The sequence below is a fragment of the Caretta caretta genome, chromosome 15, assembly GCF_965140235.1.
Source record: "Caretta caretta isolate rCarCar2 chromosome 15, rCarCar1.hap1, whole genome shotgun sequence".
NCBI classification, from domain to species: domain Eukaryota; kingdom Metazoa; phylum Chordata; order Testudines; family Cheloniidae; genus Caretta; species Caretta caretta.
Genome location: NC_134220.1, coordinates 7,938,297 through 7,965,085, shown reverse-complemented (window position 1 = coordinate 7,965,085; position 26,789 = coordinate 7,938,297). Strand labels below are relative to the sequence as shown.

The following is a 26,789-nucleotide window of genomic DNA, read 5'->3' as shown; positions in this document are numbered from 1 at the left end:
GGCCAAAAAAATATTATGTCCCTTCTCCTCAACAGAAATATGATTCATACCTCTTTGTCATTTGTAGTACTGGATATCAGCATGCTGTCCTCCCAGGATGTGGTGCGCATGCTACTGTCCCTACAGCCCTTTCTCCAAGATGCCATCCAGAAGAAGCGGACAGGCAGGACCTGGGAGAATATCCAACATGTGCAGGGACCCCTCACCTGGCAGCAGTTCCATAAGATGGCAGGACGGGGAACATATGGTACAGTTTTTTGTGGAACAGCAGTGTTTAGATGAAGGCTATGTTTCCTTACATGTGGGCATTTAAATGTGTTCTTTGCTGGAAAGTTCATAAGAACAAAAGTCTCCTCAGACGGCTTTTCGCTGTGTTTAATGTTCGAAAGCTATTCTTGAGTAATATAGTGGAGGTTCTACCTTCCAAGATTACTGATGTTGGAGATGGGTTTGAACACCTCAAAAGCTTTGGTGAGGTTCAAAATCCCTGTGTAGATTTGATTTTGGTTTGAACCCATAGCTAGTACAATGAATAACCAATAATGTAAAACATAGAAACTGTTAAATAAAATTAGAGCCCTAGTTTTAAGATTTTAAATATGTTTTAAAATGTCATATTGCTGATATGTTTGGAATTAAACACCTCCTGGTTTCAAGTGAGACTTTTAATTGGAAATATATTTGACAGAATATGTACTAAGTGAGAACAAACTAATGAGTGACCTTTAAACATCATTTTTACTCTTCATGCGTTTTGCCTGCATTTTATGTGAAATTCCCTACTGATCTGTTTTTTTACAGTCTTATTCTATTTTGCCACAGTGCCTCAATTCTCTACTTTCCCTGCTCTGACACTTGACATAATGCTGATTTCCCTTTTGGCTATGACAGGCTGCAGTAACTACCATCACATTCCAATGCCACTGTGCCATATGACAAGTACCTCCAGCCATTTTTCAACATTTGTAACTACAGTGTAGCATTGAACAGTCAGGATTTTCCAACAGTTACCACACATTGTAACTGAAATGACCACATTTTCTCATATGCGTTAGAACAGTAGATATCTGTGGTGAGTATGTGGTAATGGTTGGTGAATGCTGACTTTTTAGTCATTTATATTTCTCTGGAAATTGCCAGGATATATTTGGGCTCACATTCTCCAAGCAACAGCAGGCTACTCTAGTATTTCTTTTTAGCTAGCGTAATCCCTAACAACACAGTTTGTGTGAGATCTCAGATTTGTTGTTATGATAATCCTCTCATTTGTGATGGTGACTCTTTTGGGTTTTTTTAATTTGTATTAACTCTAGCCACTTTGCTTAGAAATCAGCACTATCCATTTTGGGAGCTACAGTTTTCTTCAGTTGGTCATTTTGCACAACCAGCAGGAGCTAAAGCAAGAAACATTAATTTAGTATCCATGAATTCGTGTCATCGCTTTTCTTTAGGTTCAAAGGACACATGTGAAATGTTGTTATATCATCATTTAGATAGAGTGAAACCACTTCTTTCAAGACCACAAGTTCAGTCCTCAAGAAGGCCCTGAAATTCTGGCAGAATGTGGACTTATAGTACACCAGAAGATATTTTATTGCAATCTTTTAGGGGAATTACAGTAGTGATGCTTGGATTGGCTTCTTCTGCTTTGACTGACTGACCTCTGATTTTATGACACTTCATAAGTATGATCTAAATCTTTCTGCCCTGTAATTAAGGACCGTTCCATTACCTGAGGAAAAGGACTGTGGAAGGACATTGTTAATATGTATTGTGGCTGCATCCTGCCTGCACAGAGGAGGTTCAGGCTTTCTGAAAACTCACCATGACAAGAGATTACTGATTTACACCATTTGGCTAGAAAGAGCTCATTTGCTATTGTACCAGACACTCCTTTCCAATTAAAGTGGTTCTGTAATAATACCCTCTTCTTTTCATATCAGGTTCTGAGGAGTCTCCTGAGCCTCTTCCAATCCCCACTTTACTAGTGGGTTATGACAAGGACTTCCTGACAATCTCTCCATTCTCCTTGCCGTTCTGGGAGAGGCTGTTGCTAGACCCATATGGGGGCCATCGGGATGTCGCTTATATTGTGCTGTGTCCAGAAAATGAGGCCTTGCTCGACGGAGCCAAAACTTTCTTCAGGGACTTGAGTGCTGTATATGAGGTAGGAAAGAGCGACTCTTATGAATTGTTTAGTCATAATTGTTATCCCTGTTTTAGCAGCATGTTCGGTTAAGTTCATGTTCTTTCCTTTTTAAGCTCTCTTAAACTGTTTAAAACTTAAGTGTTTTAAATAATAATTTGTTACATTATTTTCTTCAGTTTAGGAGGACTTTCTCCACTTTCAGAATACAGGAAAAATATCATCTAATAGAGCTGCACTTACTCTTTTGCATGTTAGCTCCATTTAAGACAAAATTCAGCCCTAAGATACAGCTCTTAAGTGCAGCTGGTGTTTAAGTCGAAGGAAACAAGGCATATGCAGATGAAGGCTGAAAATATCTGAGCAGTAGGAACAGTCTCATAGCAAGATGCACTAAAATGCAGAAGTACAAGGAGACAGGGTAGAGATATAAATAACTCTGAAATATAGGAAAATCTGAAAAGTAGCATTTTCTGTAAAATTTATCCAGGAACCTCCTGCATAGGCAAGCAGTACCTGCATGAGACGCTTCTCACGTGTCTGGCAGCGAAGTGAGACGTCTACACTTCTTCCACTCTGTGGCAATGAAGGGGGAGTAGCCAAACCAGAGTGGGAGGAGTAAGGGATGACTCATGCTAAATGACATGTTCCTAAATCAAAGCAGCAGAGCTTTTACCACTGTATTTAAGACTGATTCATTCGCTTGCACACACTTTGATCCTCATGAGGAGTGACATGAGTACAGTTGTGATCTATGAACCAGTGGTGGCAGTACAACTAAGCCCAGTTGTGTAGTCTGCAGACGGAGGATCTTGTTGCTTCACAGATACAAAGGTCCTATGAATGGGATTTCTAAAAGCACTCAGCATTGGCCTAACCCAACACTGAATGCATTTGAAAATAACAGCCATGTGCAAAAAGCCAAGGTCCCAACCACAGATCTTTCACCTTGTTCATGTAAGGGATATCCACACAGTCCGCCCTCTCTGTCTCACCACCTTTGCAGCATAATCATTAGGTAGACAGAGATGGAACATATTTTTGAGAAATCTGAGCTGGCAGATTTTCCATGTCTTTACACAGGGAATGTATGGCCCAAAGTAAGCAGTCAGCTAGAAGATCACTCAAATAAAAAAATTAATGTTAATGTAGTGCTGTAGAAGCTGTGATTGTGCTATTTCAAAAAGCCCGATTAGTCCTTTTTATTTCAGGGGAAGAAAGTGAAAACCATTAGAAAGCATGGTCTTCTAAACACAGAGATTTCTATTTTAATTTTTGTAATGTCAAAATGTAAGATAGGAATTCACAGTGAGAGTTCACGGTGATTTCTTGCTCTATTTTGAATGGACATGATATTCATACTAAGAGTTGAGTCCTATATTCTGAATCATTGCTTGCATCTTAAAGTATGCTACTGTTTTAGAAGGAGAATGGGGTCAAGCCCTTAAGCAGTCCAAAGCAAGGGTAGATCTTGTGAACAACACTAAAAGAAGAAGTACTGTAATTGGTATTAATTACAATTCCAAAGAAATGCTCCTCTAGAAAATGGAACTGCTCCCATTGTATGAAGAAATTCAACATTTCCTCCACAAGCTACAGCAGATATATCCGCTAAAAACCTGTGAAAAAAATGCTCCTTCAAACAATTCTACTTTACTACATTATCAGGAAAGAATGCTAGCATTGAGATATGTTCATTGAGAGTAATCGAGGGTAATGATAAAAGCCCCATCACACAGGCTGTTTCAAATAGACTGGACAAAGAAAAGGCGTATACTGTGAGAAACAGTCCTTCACTGGTCACTAGTTGTATATAAGATGATCAAATACCTCTTTTCCGTTGCTAATTTCTGTGGTAAGAGCAAAGGAATCTAAAATATGAGTTGCCTTAGATCAAAGAAACCCAAAATAACTTTTAGGAAACTCACTTTTTTTTCAGATTGAATGATGATGCCAGAATAGCCAGCCTAGAGCAGTAACACACAAGAACTGCGGTAACGCTGTTGTGTCAACAAGAATTCATCCCTGTGTATCATGTATCAAAAGCTTTCCTGGAGATGGTCACCTGGGCTCTGCTAGACCTTTGCACCAACAGAGTCAGTTGTGTGGCTAATAAGAGTTTTAAATGTATCAATCTCCTACTTTCTGCGGAAGTGAAATTAATCCTTTTACTCACCTGGGTATGGTTCTTTTTTAGACCTGAGTGCACAGCAGAACCCCATTTATCCAAACCTCCGTTATCTGGCTCTCTGTACCACAGATATGGTCCCATATGGTCATCTCAAAAAAGATATACTAGCATTAGAAAAAGTTCAGAAAAGGGCAACTAAAATGATTAGGGGTTTGGAACAGGTCCCATATGAGGAGAGATTAAAGAGGCTAGGACTTTTCACCTTGGAAAAGAGGAGACTAAGGGGGAATATGATAGAGGTATATAAAATCATGAGTGGTGTGGAGAAAGTGAATAAGGAAAAGTTATTTACTTGTTCCCATAATATAAGAACTAGGGGCCACCAAATGAAATTAATGGGTAGCAGGTTTAAAACAAATAAAAGGAAGTTCTTCACTCAGCGCACAGTCAACCTGTGGCACTCCTTGCCTGAGGAGGTTGTGAAGGCTAGGACTATAACAGGATTTAAAAGACAACTGGATACATTCATGGAGGTTAAGTCCATTAATGGCTATTAGCCAGGATGGGTAAGGAATGGTGTCCCTAGCCTCTGTTTGTCAGAGGGGGGAGATGGATGGCAGGAGAGAGATCACTAGATCATTACCTGTTAGGTTCACTCCCTCCGGGGCACCTGGCATTGGCCACTGTCAGTAGACATGATACTGGGCTGGATGGACCTTTGGTCTGACCCAGTATGGCCATTCTTATGTTCTTATTAACCAAACAACCAGTGCGCACAGGTCCAGCAGCAGGCAATCTCTCCCGTGGCCGCTAGATAGGTCTGCAACCTCGCACTTCCCATTCTCCAGATTATCCATTTTTTGATTATTTGATCTGGCCCCAGTCCCTATTAGATTGGATATATGGGGTTCTGCTATATTTAATTGGAGTACAACTGCTTGTTTTCCAATCTAAAGCAGTAGCAATTCTTTCATTATCCACTAGGATGCAGTACTGCTTAGCAGTCAGAGCTCATGCAGTAGATGACCTTTAGTTAAATAAACTGGTGCTGCTTCTAGTGATGTCCCTGTGGGTACTCCACCTTAGGTGTCCGTGCGCTCCTGTGTTCATAATTGGAGAATTGTGGTAGCAGTGCCCGGTTGGATCGCACATGCGTGGTCCCCGTCTCACGCTGCTTCAGGTGGCTAACTGATGCTATGCGACCAAGCTCCCCTCACTTCCTTCTCCACTGCCATTGGCTCAAGTCGCAGCAATTAGCAGCGCCTTGCAGCTTTCTGAGTAGCACAGTTTCCCTTAGTTTTAGTTTTCAGTTAGAATAGTTAGGGTTAGTACTTTATCCCCGTCCTCTTGTTTCTCCAAAAAAAAAGAAATATATATTTTCTCCTCATAGGGCTGTAGGTTTCCATTTTTTTCATGCTGCAGCATGGTATTTATCTCCCCACCCCCCATGGGGAGAGTACACTCCCTGAGGGGCTTGCCTGGCTCCCCAGGTTTCAAAAGTTGCATTACCTGCAGGCTTTCTGTACCTCTCTGTGTGTCTGGTGTCTCAGCAAGACATACACCACAGAAGTGCTCGCACTGTCACAATCTGAAAGCCCACACCAGAAAGGCGAGAGATCTCCAACTTAAACTTCTCAAGAAGAAGTGTCTCTGTCTGGCATCTGAACCTGAGGGTACACACCCCATCTGGCCAGAAATCACCAACTGCAGCCTCTGATGGGCCCGTCTTCCATGGCCTGGGCTCCCGATCAGCCCACCAAGAAGGCTACAAAGAGACCCAAGGTACCACATCCCCAATCTTGGAGTTGGCCAAGAAAAGGCATGCCACTAATGGGCAAACACTCCCAGTACTGACCACACCAGCCATGTCAATGGCCAAAACAGTGGGACCCTCCGGAACTGTTGGTACCAGGAAAACGAAAGTCTCCAAGGAGCTGAGCTCGGACACAGGAACCAAGGGGAAAATGAAACCCTATGCCGCTGTACCGCCAGACATGACTAAACAGTTGGTACTGGGCACCTCAGCACCCCCACTGCTAATGATGCCACCTAGTGTGGACATTGTGCACTCCAATACCAACAGGCAGTTTTCAGCATACAGTACCAATGCCATACGCTTTGCAGCAATTCCTGCGCCAAAAAGACCTCACTGTCTCTTCTGTACTGGAGTCTCCCATCCTCGGCACCAATGGTACCTTGGTCCTTGCGGTAGCTAGTCAACCCAGCTCTCCACCTCTTTACGCTTCACAATTCTTACGTGAGGATGAAGATGTAGACGAGGATGTCGGGGACTCTCCACAACATTCCTCCCCTGTGGCTACTCCTATCACGCATGCTGCTCTGTGCAAGAGCTACCCAGCAAACCCTCCAAACCAACTCTGATACGGGCACCCCTGGATGCCCACTATGCTCTTCCCGCCACAATGGTCATTTTGGAGACCATGAGCAGCATATCCACAACAACAGCAGCAGTGTGTATCTGACAGTCTTCCCAGAGCTGGCCCATATCAGTTCATAGAATCATAGAATCATAGAATATAAGGGTTGGAAGGGACCCCAGAAGGTCATCTAGTCCAACCCCCTGCTCAAAGCAGGACCAATTCCCAGTTAAATCATCCCAGCCAGGGCTTTGTCAAGCCTGACCTTAAAAACCTCTAAGGAAGGAGATTCTACCACCTCCCTAGGTAACGCATTCCAGTGTTTCACCACCCTCTTAGTGAAAAAGTTTTTCCTAATATCCAATCTAAACCTCCCCCACTGCAGCTTGAGACCATTACTCCTCGTTCTGTCATCTGATACCATTGAGAACAGTCTAGAGCCATCCTCTTTGGAACCCCCTTTCAGGTAGTTGAAAGCAGCTATCAAATCCCCCCTCATTCTTCTCTTCTGCAGGCTAAACAATCCCAGCTCCCTCAGCCTCTCCTCATAACTCATGTGTTCCAGACCCCTAATCATTTTTGTTGCCCTTCGCTGGACTCTCTCCAATTTATCCACATCCTTCTTGAAGTGTGGGGCCCAAAACTGGACACAGTACTCCAGATGAGGCCTCACCAATGTTGAATAGAGGGGAATGATCACGTCCCTCGATCTGCTCGCTATGCCCCTACTTATACATCCCAAAATGCCATTGGCCTTCTTGGCAACAAGGGCACACTGCTGACTCATATCCAGCTTCTCGTCCACTGTCACCCCTAGGTCCTTTTCCGCAGAACTGCTGCCGAGCCATTCGGTCCTTAGTCTGTAGCGGTGCATGGGGTTCTTCCGTCCTAAGTGCAGGACCCTGCACTTATCCTTATTGAACCTCATCAGATTTCTTTTGGCCCAATCCTCCAATTTGTCTAGGTCCTTCTGTATCCTATCCCTCCCCTCCAGCGTATCTACCACTCCTCCCAGTTTAGTATCATCCGCAAATTTGCTGAGAGTGCAATCCACACCATCCTCCAGATCATTTATGAAGATATTGAACAAAACCGGCCCCAGGACCGACCCTTGGGGCACTCCACTTGATACCGGCTGCCAACTAGACATGGAGCCATTGATAACTACCCGTTGAGCCTGACAATCTAGCCAACTTTCTATCCACCTTATAGTCCATTCATCCAGCCCATACTTCCTTAACTTGCTGACAAGAATACTGTGGGAGACCATGTCAAAAGCTTTGCTAAAGTCAAGAAACAATACATCCACTGCTTTCCCTTCATCCACAGAACCAGTAATCTCATCATAGAAGGCGATTAGATTAGTCAGGCATGACCTTCCCTTGGTGAATCCATGCTGGCTGTTCCTGATCACTTTCCTCTCATGCAAGTGCTTCAGGATTGATTCTTTGAGGACCTGCTCCATGATTTTTCCAGGGACTGAAGTGAGGCTGACTGGCCTGTAGTTCCCAGGATCCTCCTTCTTCCCTTTTTTAAAGATTGGCACTACATTAGCCTTTTTCCAGTCATCCGGGACTTCCCCGGTTCGCCACGAGTTTTCAAAGATAATGGCCAATGGCTCTGCAATCACAGCCGCCAGTTCCTTCAGCACTCTCGGATGCAACTCGTCCGGCCCCATGGACTTGTGCACGTCCAGCTTTTCTAAATAGTCCCTAACCACCTCTGTCTCCACAGAGGGCTGTCCATCTCTTCCCCATTTTGTGATGCCCAGCGTAGCAGTCTGGGAGCTGACCTTGTTAGTGAAAACAGAGGCAAAAAAAGCATTGAGTACATTAGCTTTTTCCACATCCTCTGTCACTAGTTTGCCTCCCTCATTCAGTAAGGGGCCCACACATTCCTTGGCTTTCTTCTTGTTGCCAACATACCTGAAGAAACCCTTCTTGTTACTCTTGACATCTCTGGCTAGCTGCAGCTCCAGGTGCGATTTGGCCCTCCTGATAACATTCCTACATGCCCGAGCAATATTTTTATACTCTTCCCTGGTCATATGTCCAACCTTCCACTTCTTGTAAGCTTCTTTTTTATGTTTAAGATCTGCTAAGATTTCACCATTAAGCCAAGCTGGTCGCCTGCCATATTTACTATTCTTTCGACTCATTGGGATGGTTTGTCCCTGTAACCTCAACAGGGATTCCTTGAAATACAGCCAGCTCTCCTGGACTCCTTTCCCCTTCAAGTTAGTCCCCCAGGGGATCCTGGCCATCCGTTCCCTGAGGGAGTCGAAGTCTGCTTTCCTGAAGTCCAGGGTCCGTATCGTGCTGCTTACCTTTCTTCCCTGTGTCAGGATCCTGAACTCAACCAACTCATGGTCACTGCCTCCCAGATTCCCATCCACTTTTGCTTCCCCCACTAATTCTACCCGGTTTGTGAGAAGCAGGTCAAGAAAAGCGCCCCCCCTAGTTGGCTCCTCTAGCACTTGCGCCAGGAAATTGTCCCCTACGCTTTCCAAAAACTTCCTGGATTGTCTATGCACCGCTGTATTGCTCTCCCAGCAGATATCAGGAAAATTAAAGTCTCCCATGAGAATCAGGGCATGCGATCCAGTAGCTTCCGTTACCTTTATTAACACCACAGGGACCGCTTGACACCTCAGAACAGGGGGCTGAAGAGGAGGAGATACTCTCTGACCAGGACAATCCACCTGAAGTCCACTTCTCTTCATCCTCACCTGATGACACTGTTATGCCCCCACCTCCCAACACAGATGATGATTTCAAACAATTCCAAAACTTCCATAAGAGAGTTGCCACCTCACTGGACATTTCTCTGGAAGAAGTCCAGGAGTCTCAACATAAATTAGTAGATATACTGCACACATCGACCTCATCTAAAATCATCCTTCCAATGAATGATGTGATTATGGACCATGTAAAGTTGCTTTGGCAAACCCCTGCAACAATTCCACCTATCTGTAAGAGGTCTGATAAAAAGTACTACGTGCCTGCAAAGGGCACTGAATTTCTCTTTTCGTATCCAGGGCTGAACTCACTGGTGATTGACGCAGTCAATGAATGGGGTAGACAGCAATACCCCAGAAACACCCCTTATGACAAAGACTGGAAATGGCTCAACCTTTTCAGCTGCAAAGCATACTCTGCTGCAACCTTACAATTAAGATTAGCCAACTGTGAAGCCGTACTGGCAAAGTATGACCACAGTAACTACACAAGTATGAGTTTATTCCGGATGACAAAAAAGAACAGTACAAATCTATCATCACAGAAGGTCAGCTTATAACCAGAACAGTATTACAGGCCGCTCTTGACTTGGCAGATTAAACAGTGAGATCCATAGCAACAATGGTTGTTTCAGAGGGCTTCCTGGCTCCATCTGTCATGATTCCCACAGCCAGTACAGTTGACTGTAGAAGACTTACCATTCAAGGGATCCAAACTCTTTGCGGACAAAACAGACGAGTCGATACACACACTCAAGTGTTCAAGGGTGACATTGCAATCTCAAGGCATTTACACACCTAAGATCAAAAGAAGACAGGGACGTTATCAAGCCCCTCAAAGATCCCGACCCCCTCCATTGCACAACGCCATAGATACTATGGCCATCAGGAGCAGAAACAGAAAAACTCAAGAAGATGACAGTCTGCTCCCTCAAATACTACGTCTCAGTCATCAACTTCCAGACAACAAATTTGAATCCCTGGCCGAGGGCCCGAGAACCCCATCTCTTTCAGTGCTGGAACCTCTGCCACTTGCGAGACCTTTGGAGATCGTCTGATTCCATTTTACCCAATCTGGCAGAGTATTAAAACAGACAGATGGATATTAGAAATTATCAAAACTGGTTAATCCATCCCCTTTACCTCTAAACTCCCTACTCACCCCCTTCCCTGTCCCTCTTCAGGGACCCCGCTCACGAGCATCTACTGTAAGAAGAGAGAATTCACCTCATATCTCTAGGAGCAGTAGAAACTACCATCCGATTACATAGAGAAGGGATTCTTTTCCCCTATTTTCTCACAGGGAAAAAAATAGGAGGCTGGAGACATATCCTCGATCTACGGCGACTCAACAAATATGTGAAAACACAGTGATTCAAAATGGTCACACTAGGCACCATAATCTCAGCGTTAGAAAAGGGGGACTGGTTCTCAGCCCTCAACCTCCAGGACGCATATTTTCATATATCCATGCATCACATCGAAAATTTCTATGATTTGCAATAGGACAAGATGATTTCCAATACAAAGTTCTACCCTTCGGCCTTTCCATTGCACCTGGGGTGTTCTCAAAGGTACTAGCCGTAGTAGCTGCCTACCCATGCAGGGAGGGAATTGTGATATTTCCCTACTTGGACGATTGTCTGCTGAAAGCACCAACGCTGCAGGTAACGATAGAGCCCACCGAAAACACTAGAACTCTATTTACAAGGGTAGTGTACAAAAACCGACACCTGGAATTAATTGGGTCAGACCTCAACTCTCTTTTTTAGGGGGGGGAGGGATAGCTCAGTGGTTTGAGCATTGGCCTGCTAAACCCAAGGTTTTGAGTTCAATCCTTGAGGGGGCCATTTAGGGATCTGGGGCAAAAATTGGGGATTGGTCCTGCTTTGAGCAGGGGGTTGGACTAGATGACCTCCTGAGGTCCCTTCCCACCCTGATATTCTAACTGCTTCCCCACCAGCAAAACGATTTCTGACTTTAATCAACTTGATCTCCATGGCGCAAAACAGCCCCAAGCGTCTGCCATACCTTGCCTACAAATTCTAAGCCACATGGCCACGGTGATCTTCATCATCAGACACACAAGACTACATATGCAATGTCTACAAACCTGGCTCTGGGCAAATTATATCCCATATAGTCACAGTATAAACAAGTGCCTCACCATGCCAGATAAAATAAAAGACTCCCTTTTGTGGTGGACCAATCCAGACAACGTGCCCTTCCTACAGAATCCACTGTTGCTCACCATCACCACGGAGACATCCCTTCTAGGTTGGGGAGCACACCTGAAACCACACTCTATACAGGGCCAATGGTCCATGACAGAGTCCCATCTTCATATAGAGCTGCTAGAACTGCGAGCGGTTCAGAACGTTTGCTCCCTCTTCTTAGTGATAATCAAAGACAAGACAGTGCAGATCCTTATCAACAATATGCCTTGTATGTTTTACATAGGTAAGGGGGAGCGCGATCACACTCTCTCTGTGTAGAAGCAATGTGACTCTGGCAATGGTGCATCAAGCACAATGTCCATATTACAGCATCATATCTACCTGGTTGTCAGAATACCACAGAAGATACCCTGAACAGAACTTCTATCAGGAGCACAAGTGGGGGTTGAATACACATGTACTCTTAAACATTTTTCGGACGTGGGGGTTTTCAACAATAGATCTATTTGCAACCACACAAAATACCAAATGCCCCCAGTTTTGTTCCAGGGCTGGACTCAGTCCACATTCTCTGGGTGATGCCTTCCTCATCAAGTGGGACGCTCCCTTCCCACCCCCCTCCTAGCCCGTGTGCTTCACAAGGTCAGACAAGACAGATCCACAGTGATCTTAATATCCCTCACATAGTCACGACAAACATGGTATGCTTATCTTCTCCATATGGCAGTCTGTCCCTAATGCACACTCCCACTTCTACCTTGGCTGCTATCTCAGGATGCACCATCCATCCAGATCCCTAAAGACTCCATCTCAAAGCATGGTTACTGCATGGCTCTCAGATCTGAAATGACATGTTCCACAGACATTCAAAACATCTTGTTAAACAGTCGTCGGACAGCTACCCGACTCACATACATGCATAAGTGGAGGCGATTCGACTCATGGTGCCAACACAAACAGGCCGCACCTTTGGCAGCCCCCTTACCTCTCATTCTAGACTACGTGCTAGAACTAAAACAGATGGGCCTTTCCATGAGTTCAATACGAGTGCATCTATCAGCCATCATGGTGTTCCATCACAAAGTAGATGGATATTCTACTTTTACACACCCACTTACTAAATGCTTTCTTAAGGGCCTCTCCAGTTCCTAACCAGATGTTTACAATCCTAACCCACCATGGGACTCAATTTAGTTCTCCATGACCTCACCAGCTCTCCATCTGAGCTCATGGCAACAAGCTCCCTGCTACCCCTTTCTATGAAAGTTGCATTGCGAGTGGCCATTACATCCACCAGGAGGGTGGGAGAACTGGGAGCTGTCATGGCTGACCCACCTTGCACAATCTTTTTCAAAGATAAAGTATCACTCAGGCCACATTCCAAGTTTCTACCTAAAGTTGCCTTATCCTTTCACTTCAACCAACCAATCCACTTACTGACATTTTTTCCCAAACCACATGGATAGAAGATAGTCCAGATTACACTCCTTGGATGTCCGCAGGGCTATAGCCTTCTACATTGATAAAACAAAATCTCAAGTCTCCAAAACTGTTCATCACCTTTGCTGAATGATCAAAATGCAACAGCATATCCAAACAACAGCTATCCAAATGGATATCAGACTGCACAAAACTTTGTTATCGCCAACATGGCCGACAACCCCCTACAGGGATCCGCACACATTCTATCAGAGCGCTATCGGCCTCCATAGCGTTTCTTAACAATGTGCCCATCACGGATATCTGTAGGGCTGCAACCTGGGCCTCACCCCACACATTTATTCATCATTACACTTTGCAACAACACGCATCTTCCGATACCCTGTTCAGTTACGCTGTACTCTCATCTGGTACGACTTCAATTCCAAAGCCCCCTCCTTCCACCGGAGGGCACTGCTTTTAAGTCACCTAAAGTGGAGCACCCACAGGGACATCACTCGAAGAAGAGAAAGTTACTCACCTTGTGCAGTAACGGAGGTTCTTCAAGGTGTGTGTCCCTGTGGGTGCTCCACTACCCTCCCCCACCCCTCTACTTTGCAGTTTAGTACTAGGCTCTGCAGTAGAAAAGGAACAGGGAGGCGGGTGGTCACACAGTGACAATTAACTGCTTGAAGCGGTGCGAGATGGGGACTGTGCATGTGCAACCCAACCAGGCACTGCTACCATAAAGCTCCGATTACAAGCGCGGGGTGGACGGACACTTAAAGTGGAACACCCACAGGGACACACATCTTGAAGAACCTCCGTTACTGCACAAGGTGAGTAACTTTCTCTTTCTTCCACCTGGAGATTTCAAACATAAAACCAGAGTCTCTTGTCAACCTCAGTGTACACTGTAGAATTTATAGGACAAACCGTACTTTATAACGCAAGCTTGACTGTAAATGTAAGTTAAGTCAGCCAGAGATAAAGAACAAAGTAGCCTTTCATTTTTACAATTATTTGTAGTATATGGGGCTGCCATTGGAGAGAGGGCATGAGACTGTTTATCAAGTTACTGTTTATGTTCTATGGACATGGCATCTTGTTGCAAATATTCCTTCTTGTGCCACCAGATGTGTAGGCTTGGCCAACACAAACCAATCTGCAAAGTGTTACGTGATGGAATCATGCGGGTGGGAAAGACCATGGCGCAAAAGGTGACAGATGAGCTAGTGAGCGAATGGTTTAACCAGTCTTGGGGCAGTGAGGAGTGTGACAATCATTCCAGACTCAAACTTTATGCGCAAGTTTGCCGGCATCACCTGGGTAAGTGAAGTTGGGTTAGGATGAAAATAAGATTGTTTTGTTTTGGGTTATGGGGGAGGGGGAAACAGCTTTCCCTTTGAATGCATTTATGATCTGTAAAATGGTTATAAAAATAGCTTTGTTGGGCTCCATTTTAATGGTCTCTCCGTGATTTCCATATTACATTTATTCACTTGACAAGTAAAAAGATGTATTTTTTCTAACTGCCAGCCCTGTAAACTCCTCTTGAGATCCAAATGCCAATTTCTGTTTCCTGCTGAGAAATCAGTGTACTACTGGACACTTGCTCATCTATCCCAAAGGCCCTCTTGTGCAGGTGTAAACATACATATTGAGCTATTCGGGGTTAATGAGCACATCTGGGATGTAGTGTCACGTCATTGTGATTGAATGGTTTATCTGATGAGCTAGTGAGCGAATGGTTACACAGATTAGGACTAGCTGACTGAAATTCAACTCAGCAAGACTAAGTTAATAGGTATGGGTTGACTGAATCAACTGGAAGAATTTGTAGTGGCTATTTCATTTCCCTTGGCAAGCAGAGTATGCCCACTCTTTGTTCTAACTGGCTTGGGCCTTGGCTGAGAGAGGACCCATCTTCCTATGTGATCCCTTGGCAATTTATTATTTATATTAGTGTTGAGGGATGAAGGCTCGTAACCCTATTGTCCTACGCACTATACAATCACAGAACAGAAAGATGGTGCCTGCCTAAAAGGGCTTACAGTATAAGTAAGACAAAAGACATCAGGAAGATATAGACAATTGATGGAGCACAAGAAAACAATGAGACAATGCCAGTCTGCATGATAGGTAATTGTCTCCAAACATCAGCTGCTGAACTGTTGATGAATTTAGATCACTGTGGTGTGCAAGTTGAGAGTCCTCTGATGTAATGGTAGTGGGGAGGACGCTAGGTTGTTTTCAGTGAAGTCCTGAAATTACTGTGTCCTGACCCTTTTTGGTGTCTCAGAGGTTGACAGTACTTGAGTACTTGCCTTTGCTGACCATGAGGGATGACTTCACAGAAGGGGAAGTTCAGGATAGTGTTTGAGGGTTTGGGTAGGTAGGTGAGTAATGGTAGTTGTAATAGGTTAATTAGTAAAGGAATGATTTAATTATTTTGTTTAAAAAGTCATAAAATAAGAAGCTGGAGCATGGGCAGGAGCTCTGTACCAATTAGACTTAAATAATAATTAGCATTCAATAAATAATAATAATACCTAGCTCCTATGGCACTTCTCTTCAGTAAATTTCAAAGTGCTTTTCAAAGAAGTAAATACTATTATCCCCATTTTAAAGACGTGGTGGGCTCATTTTAGCGAGACCCCCTAGATCCAGCTGAGCTATTCTTGGTGCAGAACCTTTAGTAGTGGATGGGGATGGGGAAGGTAGCACTAAGCCATCTTTCTTCTTCCTCACTCTTTGGTCCAAACTGACCCTTAGCATTCAAACTCAGAATGGCATTAGGGCTCAAGTAACACCAGCTACAACAGACCTGAAAGTAAGTCTACACTGTGAAAACAAATCCTGTGGCAGTGAATCTCAGAACTCCAGTTAATTGACTCAGGGTTGTGCTAAAAGGCTAAAAATAGCAGTGGATTTCAGATCCCAGGCTCCAGCCCAAGCGGGAATGCCTACTCCGCTATTTTTAGCTCCATAATGCGAGCCCCATGAGCCCAAGTCAGTTGGCCCAGGCTCTGAAACTCATTGCTATGGCGGGTCTCATTGTCATAGCAGATATATATAGTGCAGACACACCCTAAGTGCTCTGAGACTGCTTGCTGGCTGGGCGTTGTGCCATCCATTAACGATTCCTATGCTTGGGAGAAGCACAGAGGTCAGAATCGAGCACATTTATCTGTAACAATTGCCAGTATCCCACTACTTATTTCAGTTTGCTTTTAGTTTTCATTTACCACATATCTGGGTAAAACCATTACCATACAGATTAATATGATAAGTACTCCATGCTCACACCCAGAAGTGCTCAGTCCATGAAGTTGCATAAGGCACAACCATAATTAAATTAAATCTCCCAGAATAGTAGTTCATGTAAAAAGGGCTTGGACTGACAAAGGTAAAGTTGCTCTGTTAAATGGTCATTGTGAACTCTAATTCAGTTAGCTGTATGTGAAGTTGAATGCCATCTACAGCCACAAATACAGCATTATCACATCACAATCGAACCAGAAGTAATGACATGTCAGTAGTAATGTTTATTCACTTCCCCTTCTCTTCATATTGTAGTAACTCTGCAAAGCCAAGCCTGTACTTAGAGATAGTAGAATCACATTATTAAAATGGACTGATTGCAGAATTGATTCTACAATTAAATATTTATAACGGAAATTATACTCTCAACATTTTCCTTCTCCCTCAAATGTTCTGAAAGCCTAGTACTGTATGACTTGACAGTGCTTTGTTTGGTGAGATCTGATACACTATCATTAATCTACCTTGTGTTTATGCACTCTTTCAGCACCTTACTTAGCCACTCTGCAGCTTGACAGCAGCCTGTTGATACCACCTAAATACCAAACCTCAGCGCCAGCAAGTCAAGGGCAAGCAATGCCTGGGAACACTGGACCTGTACCCCCAAATTCAACATGTCTGTCAGCTCCTGGGGCACCACCAACAGGCAGTTCCTTTAATTCCACGCCCAATGGTGGGACCACTAACCTTGTAGCAGGAAGTAGTTCAGCATCTGGATCCTCTGTGCCACAGTTGTCAGCAACTTCCTCGACACCCAGCATTAACCAGATGAGCACTACCTCTTCTTCAGGGTTTAGTGGAATTGTAGGTCCAGGGCAGAACACCAGCACTGGGGGAAATTCTACGGACAGACCGCCAGGGAGCACAGGTTCTGGAGGAGACACAGAACCTGGACAGAACTCATCACAGCAACAGCAAGAAGGACAGGAAAGGTAAGTTACTAAATAAGTGAATGAGCCCATGTATTACCAGTTCAGTTCCTCATTAGGGTGTGTCTATGCTGCAGCTAAACACCTGCAGCTGGCCTGTGTCAGTTGAATCATAGAATCATAGAATATCAGGGTTGGAAGGGACCTCAGGAGGTCATCTAGTCCAACCCCCTGCTCAAAGCAGGACTGATCCCCAATTAAATCATCCCAGCCAGGGCTTTGTCAAGCCTGACCTTAAAAACTTCTAAGGAAGGAGATTCCACCACCTCCCTAGGTAACGCATTCCAGTGTTTCACCACCCTCCTAGTGAAAAAGTTTTTCCTAATTTCCAACCTAAATCTCCCCCACTGCAACTTGAGACCATTACTCCTTGTTCTGTCATCTGCTACCACTGAGAACAGTCTAGAGCCATCCTCTTTGGAAGCCCCTTTCGGGTAGTTGAAAGCAGCTATCAAATCCCCCCTCATTCTTCTCTTCCGTAGACTAAACATCACCAGTTCCCTCAGCCTCTCCTCATAACTCATGTGCTCCAATCCCCTAATCATTTTTGTTGCCCTCCGCTGGACTCTCTCCAATTTTTCCACATCCTTCTTGTAGTGTGGAGCCCCAAACTGGACACAGTACTCCAGATGAGGCCTCACCAGTGTCGAACAGAAGGGGACGATCACATCCCTCAATCTGCTGGCAATGCCCCTACGTATACATCCCAAAATGCCATTGGCCTTCTTGGCAACAAGGGCACACTGTTGACTCAGATCCAGCTTCTCGTCCACTGTAACCCCAGGTCCTTTTCTGCAGAACTGCTGCCAAGCCATTCAGTCCCTAGTCTGTAGCGGTGCATTGGATTCTTCCGTCCTAAGTGCAGGACTCTGCACTTGTCCTTGTTGAACCTCATCAGATTTCTTTTGGCCCAATCCTCCAATTTGTCTAGGGCCCTCTGTATCCTATCCCTACCCTCCAGCGTATCTACCTCTCCTCCCAGTTTAGTGTCATCTACAAACCATCCTCCAGATCATTTATGAAGATATTGAACAAAACCGGCCCGAGGACCCACTCTTGGGGCACTCCACTTGATACCGGCTGCCAACTAGACATGGAGCCATTGATCACTACCCGTTGAGCCCGACAATCTAGCCAGCTTTCTGTCCACCTTATAGTCCATTCATCCAGCCCATACTTCTTTAACTTGCTGGCAAGAATACTGTGGGAGACCGTGTCAAAAGCTTTGCTAAAGTCAAGGAACAACACGTCCACTGTTTTCCCTTCATCCACAGAGCCAGTTATCTCATCATAGAAGGCAATTAGATTAGTCAGGCATGACTTGCCCTTGGCGAATCCATGCTGATTGTTCCTGATCATTTTCCTCTCCTCTAAGTGCTTCAGAATTGATTTCTTGAGGACCTGCTCCATGATTTTTCCAGGGACTGAGGTGAGGCTGACTGGCCTGTAGTTCCCAGGATCCTCCTCCTTCCCTTTTTTTAAAGATGAGCACTACATTAGCTTTTTTCCAGTCGTCCGGGACTTCCCCGATCGCCATGAGTTTTCAAAGATAATGGCCAATGGCTCTGCAATCACATCTGCCAACTCCTTTAGCACTCTCGGATGCAACACATCCGGCCCCGTGGACTTGTGCACGTCCAGCTTTTGTAAGTAGTCCCGAACCACTTCTTACTCCAGAGAGAGCTGGTCACCTCCTCCCCATGCTGTGCTGCCCAGGGCAGCAGTCTGGGAGCTGACCTTGTTCGTGAAGACAGAGGCAAAAAAAGCATTGAGAGTACATTAGCTTTTTCCACATCCTCTGTCACTAGGTTGCCTCCCTCATTGAGTAAGGGGCCCACACTTTCCTTGACTTTCTTCTTGTTGCTAACATACCTGAAGAAACCCTTCTTGTTACTCTTAACATCTCTTGCTAGCTGCAACTCCAGGTGTGATTTGGCCTTCCTGATTTCACTCCTGCAAGCCCGAGCAATATTTTTGTACTCATCCCTGGTCATTTGTCCGATCTTCCACTTCTTGTAAGCTTCTTTTTTGTATTTAAGGGCAGCAAGGATTTCACTGTTAAGCCAAGCTGTCGCCTGCCATATTTACTATTATTTCTACGCATCGAGATGGTTTGTCCCTGTAACCTCAATAAGGATTCTTTAAAATACAGCCAAATACAGTTGACTCAAGCTTGCAGGGCTTGGGGCTGTAAAACTGCAGTATAGATGTTCAGACTCAAGCTACAGCCAGGGTTCTGGGACCCCACGAGAGTGGAGCATCCCAGAGGCTAGGCTCCAGCCTGAGCCCGAACATCTACATCGCACTTTTACAACCCCGCAGCCGAAGCCCCACGAGCCTGAGTCAGTTGACATGGGCCAGCTGCAGGTGTTTAATTGCAATGTAGACATATTCTTATCTTCTTGCGTTCATGACTCCTTCCCTTAAGCCACATGGACATTCCTGAAAGCGCAGGAGATCCTTGCTTCCTGCACAGCCATTCAGAGCTGCTGCTGTGGCAGTTGTGATTGCAACAGCTGTCTCTGATATATAGTGGGTGAACTTTATTCATCCTTTGTAGTCATTGAAATGAGGTTTATTATTATTTCATATTGTTTAGTTAAAGACGACACTGTTATTGTTGATAGGCGCAAAATTTGACCCACAATTTTTTTCTTATCTATTTGCAAACTAGGTGGTGTTCTATGTATAATGCTGCCTTGCTGCTATTTCTTAAATCCATTTTGGCATTGCAGCATTTCTAAATACCCCCCCAATAAGGAACCAGTGTGTGATTTTACGATGTCAGGGAATGGATTTCGGGGATAAGCCGATTTCAGCTTGGGGCTGCTAAAGAGTCCTCATAAACAGGAGTGTGTAAAACATTATTTTAAAAATTAGAAAAATACGTTGCCACCATTTAAAAATTCTACTTGCCTGAGGCAGATCCTTCTTGATGGGTAATTTTTTTCCCTGTCACTTTTGCAGTAATGTATATTAGCAAGTAGATGTTATGTTGATAAATTGTCATAACATAATGGGTTAATGAGCTCTCGTCCTTTAAGTAAAAAATTCAGATAGAGTCCTGTTTGAAGTTTTTGTTATACTTCTGTTCAGTGGCCTATGCAAAATCTACCACTACAATTAGCACTAGTTGCCAGCCTCAGCAGAGTATGTAAACTGAACGCCTTTCTCACCTCTGCATGTTTGTCCCTCCTATTCAGAGTTGAGACACTTTCACAGGGGGCAGTGTGGGGAAACCTTGACTGCAAGTGCTTACCTCTTCTGTGAATAAACAGAGGCCTTCAGTCTCCTGTCATTCTTCCAGCTTTCTCCAGGACTAAAACAATTTGTATTGAATGACCACAAGCAGAAAATAGTATACTGTCATTCACTGATTCAGTCCTAATAATCTTTTTTGTACACATTCTTCAGAGCTAGACTGTTCTGGGTGTTTCAGATAAGGGTGTGTCACTCTTTTAAAAAACACCTTTAACAAATTATTAACAGGTACTTTGATTTGATGTAATCCTTTGGATAGATGTAACATTTTCTCAATGTAAAAAGCAGTCCTCCCCTTCAGACTCTTTCCCTACCCACCCTAACTCTTAGAACAAAACAATAATTAGACTTTGTAATTTGCTTATGTACTTAACAATACATGTGTCTCTAGTGTTACAGAGAGGGAGAGAATAGGGATTCCCACTGACCCAGAATCTGCAGACAGCCATGCCTATCCTCCAGCAGTTGTCATCTATATGGTGGATCCTTTTACCTACACTGCAGATGAGGAATCTGCCTCAGCCAACTACTGGCTGTTAAGTTTGATGCGATGTTACACAGAAATGTTGGATAACTTACCCGACAATATGAGGAATTCTTTCATTCTCCAGGTAATATTTTTAATCTTTTTCTTTAGAGATTCATTCTACCACATCAAACGTTTGCTAACTGCAAGATACAGAAAGATGTAAAATAGAGGCTGGGATACTGCGTCTGAACATAGTGCCAAGTGCTGTTATAGACAACATTTAGATGATATTTACAATATGTGTTTTATTAAATGGACAAGTAATATGTTAAAATAATACCTTGGTTGTGACATAATGCAAGAAGGAGCCACAGTACTCTTAAATCATTTCCTTTGTGCATGTTTCAGAACATGTGTTCTTTATTAGGTGATTTCCAAACAGTGGGTAACATTCCATAGCGCACACAGTGTGATGACATTGTCCTGGCAAAGCAGTGTTGTAGCTGTGTTTATTATGAATCTCTTTACTTAGTGTATATTCTGTGACTTAGCCGGTAATTATATTCACTTTTAAGGTGTTTTGTTTAATGCAAAAAGATGTGAATGTGAAAAGATGCAAAATGTGTACTACTGTATTACTACCTGCTTGTTAAAATATATCCTCATATAATCTTGAGTAAATAGCAGTAGTTACTTACCGTGGAGTTATGCAAGGATTAAACTGATGTCACCAGGAGCAGAACTTGGCCCTTTGTGCAGCCCACTTGCACTTTATGTCCTTGCCTCCTTCCCAGAGACGAGTGATTTTGGGTACATAGGCACCGACTCCGTTGGTGCTCCAGGGGTGGAGAACCCATGAAAAAATATTAGTGGATGCTTAGCACCCAACAGCAGCCAGCTCCTTCTTCCCTCCACTCACTCCCCCCTACGGCTCCACCAATCAACTCCTCCTCCTCCCTCCCAGCACCTCCCAGCTGTTCACCAGTGTGCAGGAGGTGCTAGGAGGGAGGGGGAGGAGCAGGCAAGGGGCACGCTCAGGGGAGGGGCAGAAAGAGGTGTGGGAGGGCCTTGGGGGAAGGGGTGGAGTTGTGGTGGGGCCTGGGACTGAGCGGGGTTTGAGCACCTCCGGGGAAAATTAGAAGTGGGCACCGGTGTTTGGGTACCTTGTTTCTTAGGCGCTCAACTTGACCAGGTAAAGGCCTCTGATTTTTCAGACAGAGGCACTCGTCTTTTGTCTGAAAATCAGGCCCTCCTAAGGCATATCAAGTTGGGTGACTAAAGACATCTGTCACTTTTAATAATCTTGGCCTTTTACTGTACTCCAGAACTGCTGCCCCCTAAAGTATTTCTATCACCAAACATTATTTATTACAGTTTTGGTGTAAAATGTAATATTAGTATCCCAGCTGAATATTTTAGCTTGGCTCATTCCAAGAGATTGAACAGAAGATATTAAAAATAAAATAACCATCATCATTTCAATGGCTGAAATAGAATACGTGTAAATCCGGCACTACTTGAGATCAATAGTACACTTAGATCTCAGGTTGTGTAAAACAATTAATAGGCTTGCCAGTTCTCAATTCATCATGTTTATTTTCTGCATACCTGTAGTTTGGTTTTTGATGTATGGCATTTTGCCAAGTTAAAAAAACGTTTATAAGCTTAGTATGATCCAGAAATATAAAGAGTCCTGCTACTGAAACCGTGATAAACAGATTATGCAATTAAACACTATGGTACTTAAATTTAGTGGACAGTATACACCACAGATAATGTCCTTTATTGTTAGTTATTGTTATTATTTAGTATTTAGATTGAGGTAGCGCCTAAAGGCCACAACAGGTTAGCCGTCATTGTGCTAGGCACTGTATCAAACATAATAAATGATAGACTAAGTCCCAATGAGCTTACCACCTAAAAGACAAGATATATGTTTCCAGATTCACCTGTAGTATACTGTGTTTCTCAATGGTACTTACAGAAGGTGTTGAAGACAAGGCAGAGTACAGTGAACTTAATTCTCAATTAAAAAGGGATTTGCACTGAAAAGATTCTTCTTGTATCATTTGTTCTGTTTCTGAAAGAACATTTATTTTATTTATTTTCTTTCTTGTTTTTCCTGTTTTCATCCATGAGGATAGGCTCTGGCCACCAGACTTCTCATTTTTCATAGGGTAATCTTTATATTGTGGGCCTGTCTCTTCCATGGAGAAACATTTATGTTTTGGGGGAATACATCTAATTTTGCTTTATGAATGTAATTGTATTGCAACAGTTAGTCATACTATTGTGTGTAATGTGACACTGTGACACAATTCACCATCAGAGAGGTAGTGTTGGCCCACAGAACAAACCAACAAAAGTGGCATAAAAGAGGAGGTGCAGGTACAGTGGTCACTAATAAAAGTTAACCTGTTTAATAACAGTAACCATATAGTTCCTGAGATTGCCACCGTTTTCTTCCTATATTAAGAAAAGGAGAACCACAGCTATATATATTAGAGGATTGGTCCAAAAGAAATCTGATGAGGTTCAACAAGGACAAGTGCAGAGTCCTGCACTAAGGACGGAAGAATCCCATGCACCGCTACAGACTAGGGACCGAATGGCTTGGCAGCAGTTCTGCAGAAAAGGACCTAGGGGCTACAGTGGACGAGAAGCTGGATCTGAGTCAACAGTGTGCCCTTGTTGCCAAGAAGGCCAATGGCATTTTGGGATGTATACGTAGGGGCATTGCCAGCAGATCGAGGGACGTGGTCGTTCCCCTCTATTCGACACTGGTGAGGCCTCATCTGGAGTACTGTGTCCAGTTTTGGGCCCCACACTACAAGAAGGATGTGGAAAAATTGGAAAGAGTCCAGCGGAGGGCAACAAAAATGATTAGGGGACTGGAGCACATGAGTTACGAGGCGAGGCTGAGGGAACTGGTGATGTTTAGTCTACGGAAGAGAAGAATGAGGGGGGATTTGATAGCTGCTTTCAGCTACCCGAAAGGGGCTTCCAAAGAGGATGGCTCTAGACTGTTCTCAGTGGTAGCAGATGACAGAACAAGGAGTAATGGTCTCAAGTTGCAGTGGGGGAGATTTAGGTTGGAAATTAGGAAAATCTTTTTCACTAGGAGGGTGGTGAAACACTGGAATGCGTTACCTAGGGAGGTGGTGGAATCTCCTTCCTTAGAAGTTTTTAAGGTCAGGCTTGACAAAGCCCTGGCTGGGATGATTTAGTTGGGGATTGGTCCTGCTTTGAGCAGGGGGTTGGACTAGATGACCTCCTGAGGTCCCTTCCAACCCTGATATTCTATGATTCTATATGAGAGCTCAGCTTGAAATGCGAAGTTCAGGGTGTTTAGCCCCAAAGTTTCAGTAAGGCCATCTGAGAAATTCAGACCTGGGTTAAAAAACATGCTCAAGTTTCAGGAATGTTTGGGTATAGGGTTTTGCTCTGCATCCACCTTCAGTCTCATATGTATGCTCCATGTCCTCTATCATAGACAAGCTGGTGATCTGACCTGACCTCCACTTACGAGATTCTGGTTTCATTGAGGTTAAACATAAAAACTGCCCCACAGTATTAGGGTATTTCTTTTAAACTCAAACAGTTCCTCTCCATAGTGCACTCCAGTAGGATGTATATACATAACTAGGTATTTTCCCTTCCTAAACTGCAGTATGAAGCCAAAAGGTTGGAGTGGAGCCAGAGGAGGAGTTTAGCAATGTAGAGGACATAGGTGGGCAAATCATCTCTCTCTTCTTCAGTTCAGTGGTATTTACAACGAAATTGACATAGGAAGCCAGTTTTCACTTTAAGAAAAGGAGTACTTGTGGCATCTTAGAGACTAACCAATTTATTTGAGCATAAGCTTTCGTGAGCTACAGCTCACTTCATCGGATGGATACTGTGGAAAGTACAGAAGATCTTTTTATACACACAAAGCATGAAAAAATGGGTGTTTACCACTACAAAAGATTTTCTCTCCCCCCCACCCTACTCTCCTGCTGGTAATAGCTTATCTAAAGTGATCACTCTCCTTACAAAGTGTATGATAATCAAGGTGGGCCATTTCCAGCACAAATCAGGGTTTAACAAGAATGTCTGGGGGCGGGGGGGAGGAAACAACAAGGGGAAATCACTTTGAGCCTCTAGTAGGTCAGTCAGCGTACCCCAAATTATTAACTGCAGTTCAGTATCTTGTACAGGGGACAAGAAGTAATTATATTTCACTGAGTTTTGGGTGGTCCTGGGCTGCTGGAAAATAGGATTTTTTTCTAGCTTGCTCTGAGATATAATCAGGTAAAATAAACTGTGGTTCAATATAGCATTGTTCATACTCAGAAATACTTACGGCACCCAACACTATGGGGCCCCAGTCCTGACTGAACCTTGTGGGCATTGTCGTCATACAAGTACAGCACTGGTATGCAAAGTGTCTGTAGTTGCTGAATGAAGAATGAATGCCAGGTCTAAATAAACCTGAATTTGATTGGTTTTATTTCATGTTGTTGGGGTGGGAAATAAGCCCTTTCAGTATTTCTAATCCTGGTTTTTATTGTTTATACGTAAATGTATAGATCGTGCCTTGCCAGTACATGCTGCAGACAATGAAGGATGAACAGGTTTTCTACATTCAGCACTTGAAGTCTTTGGCATTTTCCGTGTACTGCCAATGCAGGCGACCATTGCCCACACAGATCCACATTAAGTCTCTGACTGGCTTTGGGCCAGCTGCCAGCATTGAGATGACCCTCAAGAACCCTGAGGTTAGTACTCCTGCCAGGACAGCAAGGAGTCTGATTCAGGAACTGATCTCATTTCTCAGGACCCAGAAAGAATGAGTATGGGAAATACTTTGAGTCGCTAGTCGCTTTCTTCTTTTCAAGGTATTGGAGATGATGAGGTAGGGGAAAGGAAAGACAGGTGAATATGTGCATAGCCTAATGTGTCCATATATGAAATGGGTAGTTGTGCACATTCAGGTCTAATGTTCAGCTACCTATGGCAAAGAGTAAATGGAGAAATCCCCTCTGGATTCTGTCACTTCTCATGAAATGACTATAATGGTCTGTAGGCTGTTAAGTGATTCTGTCTTTCATCTGATCCTAACTTTGCAAAGATTCAAGCTCTGTTTTCTGCATTTCAGAAGTCTCAAGTGAAGAATAATCCTTCCTGTTTCCCAGGAATGTTCATCCTTTGGGAAATACCATGGGACTTACCTTTATTTAGATTTAACTAAACAAATATAAAAAACACTTAGTAAGGACATCTGGAGCCCAGGATATTAATTAAAAATGCAGTTCCAAAATCATTATGAAGCCAAAATATCAGCACGTTTGCTCACATACATACACCCAACAGGAATCAAAAACAGATTACCATCCAAATCAGAATCTCTACACTTCTCAAAATTCCCAAAAGAAATCTCGTCCTCAGTCCTCCTGTCCCCCCAGAAAAACAGAATGTCTCTTCAAACCAATGGACTCTGCAACATGCCCGTAGGTCAGTGATATTAGGTTAGTTTTGACCAAGGGGAACAGTGAATTCCAAAATCTAAGGACTCTCACAGAAAACACTCTGCCAGCAGCTCCCTGTCTTACTCTAATGGAGGCCCAGCATAAGAGCCTGCACCATTGTTTAGGTGTTGTATTTTGTAATAGTGCCATGACAGTATGGCATTATTTTATAATGCAACACCTGAGCTTCTCCAGTTTATGTGCAGACAGCACAGTGGTCCATGTGGTGCAGAACAGACAAGAACAGAGGGAGGAGGGGTGGGGGAGAGGAAAGGAGGCTGAACAAGAGTGGAAAGGATCACCACGAG

General features: G+C 43.8%; 1 protein-coding gene across 2 annotated transcripts in view; it reads left to right on the top strand.

Moving 5' to 3' along the window:
- Positions 1-26,789, top strand: part of MED13L (mediator complex subunit 13L) — a 452,622-nt gene that overhangs the window by 385,442 nt on the left and 40,391 nt on the right. For both annotated transcript variants that reach the window (XM_048821992.2, XM_048821995.2), the window contains 6 exons: positions 68-247; positions 1,944-2,167; positions 14,125-14,317; positions 16,800-17,244; positions 20,894-21,113; positions 25,543-25,731. In XM_048821992.2, the coding sequence (XP_048677949.1) occupies positions 68-247; positions 1,944-2,167; positions 14,125-14,317; positions 16,800-17,244; positions 20,894-21,113; positions 25,543-25,731 (1,451 nt within the window). The remainder of the gene's footprint in view (positions 1-67; positions 248-1,943; positions 2,168-14,124; positions 14,318-16,799; positions 17,245-20,893; positions 21,114-25,542; positions 25,732-26,789) is intronic.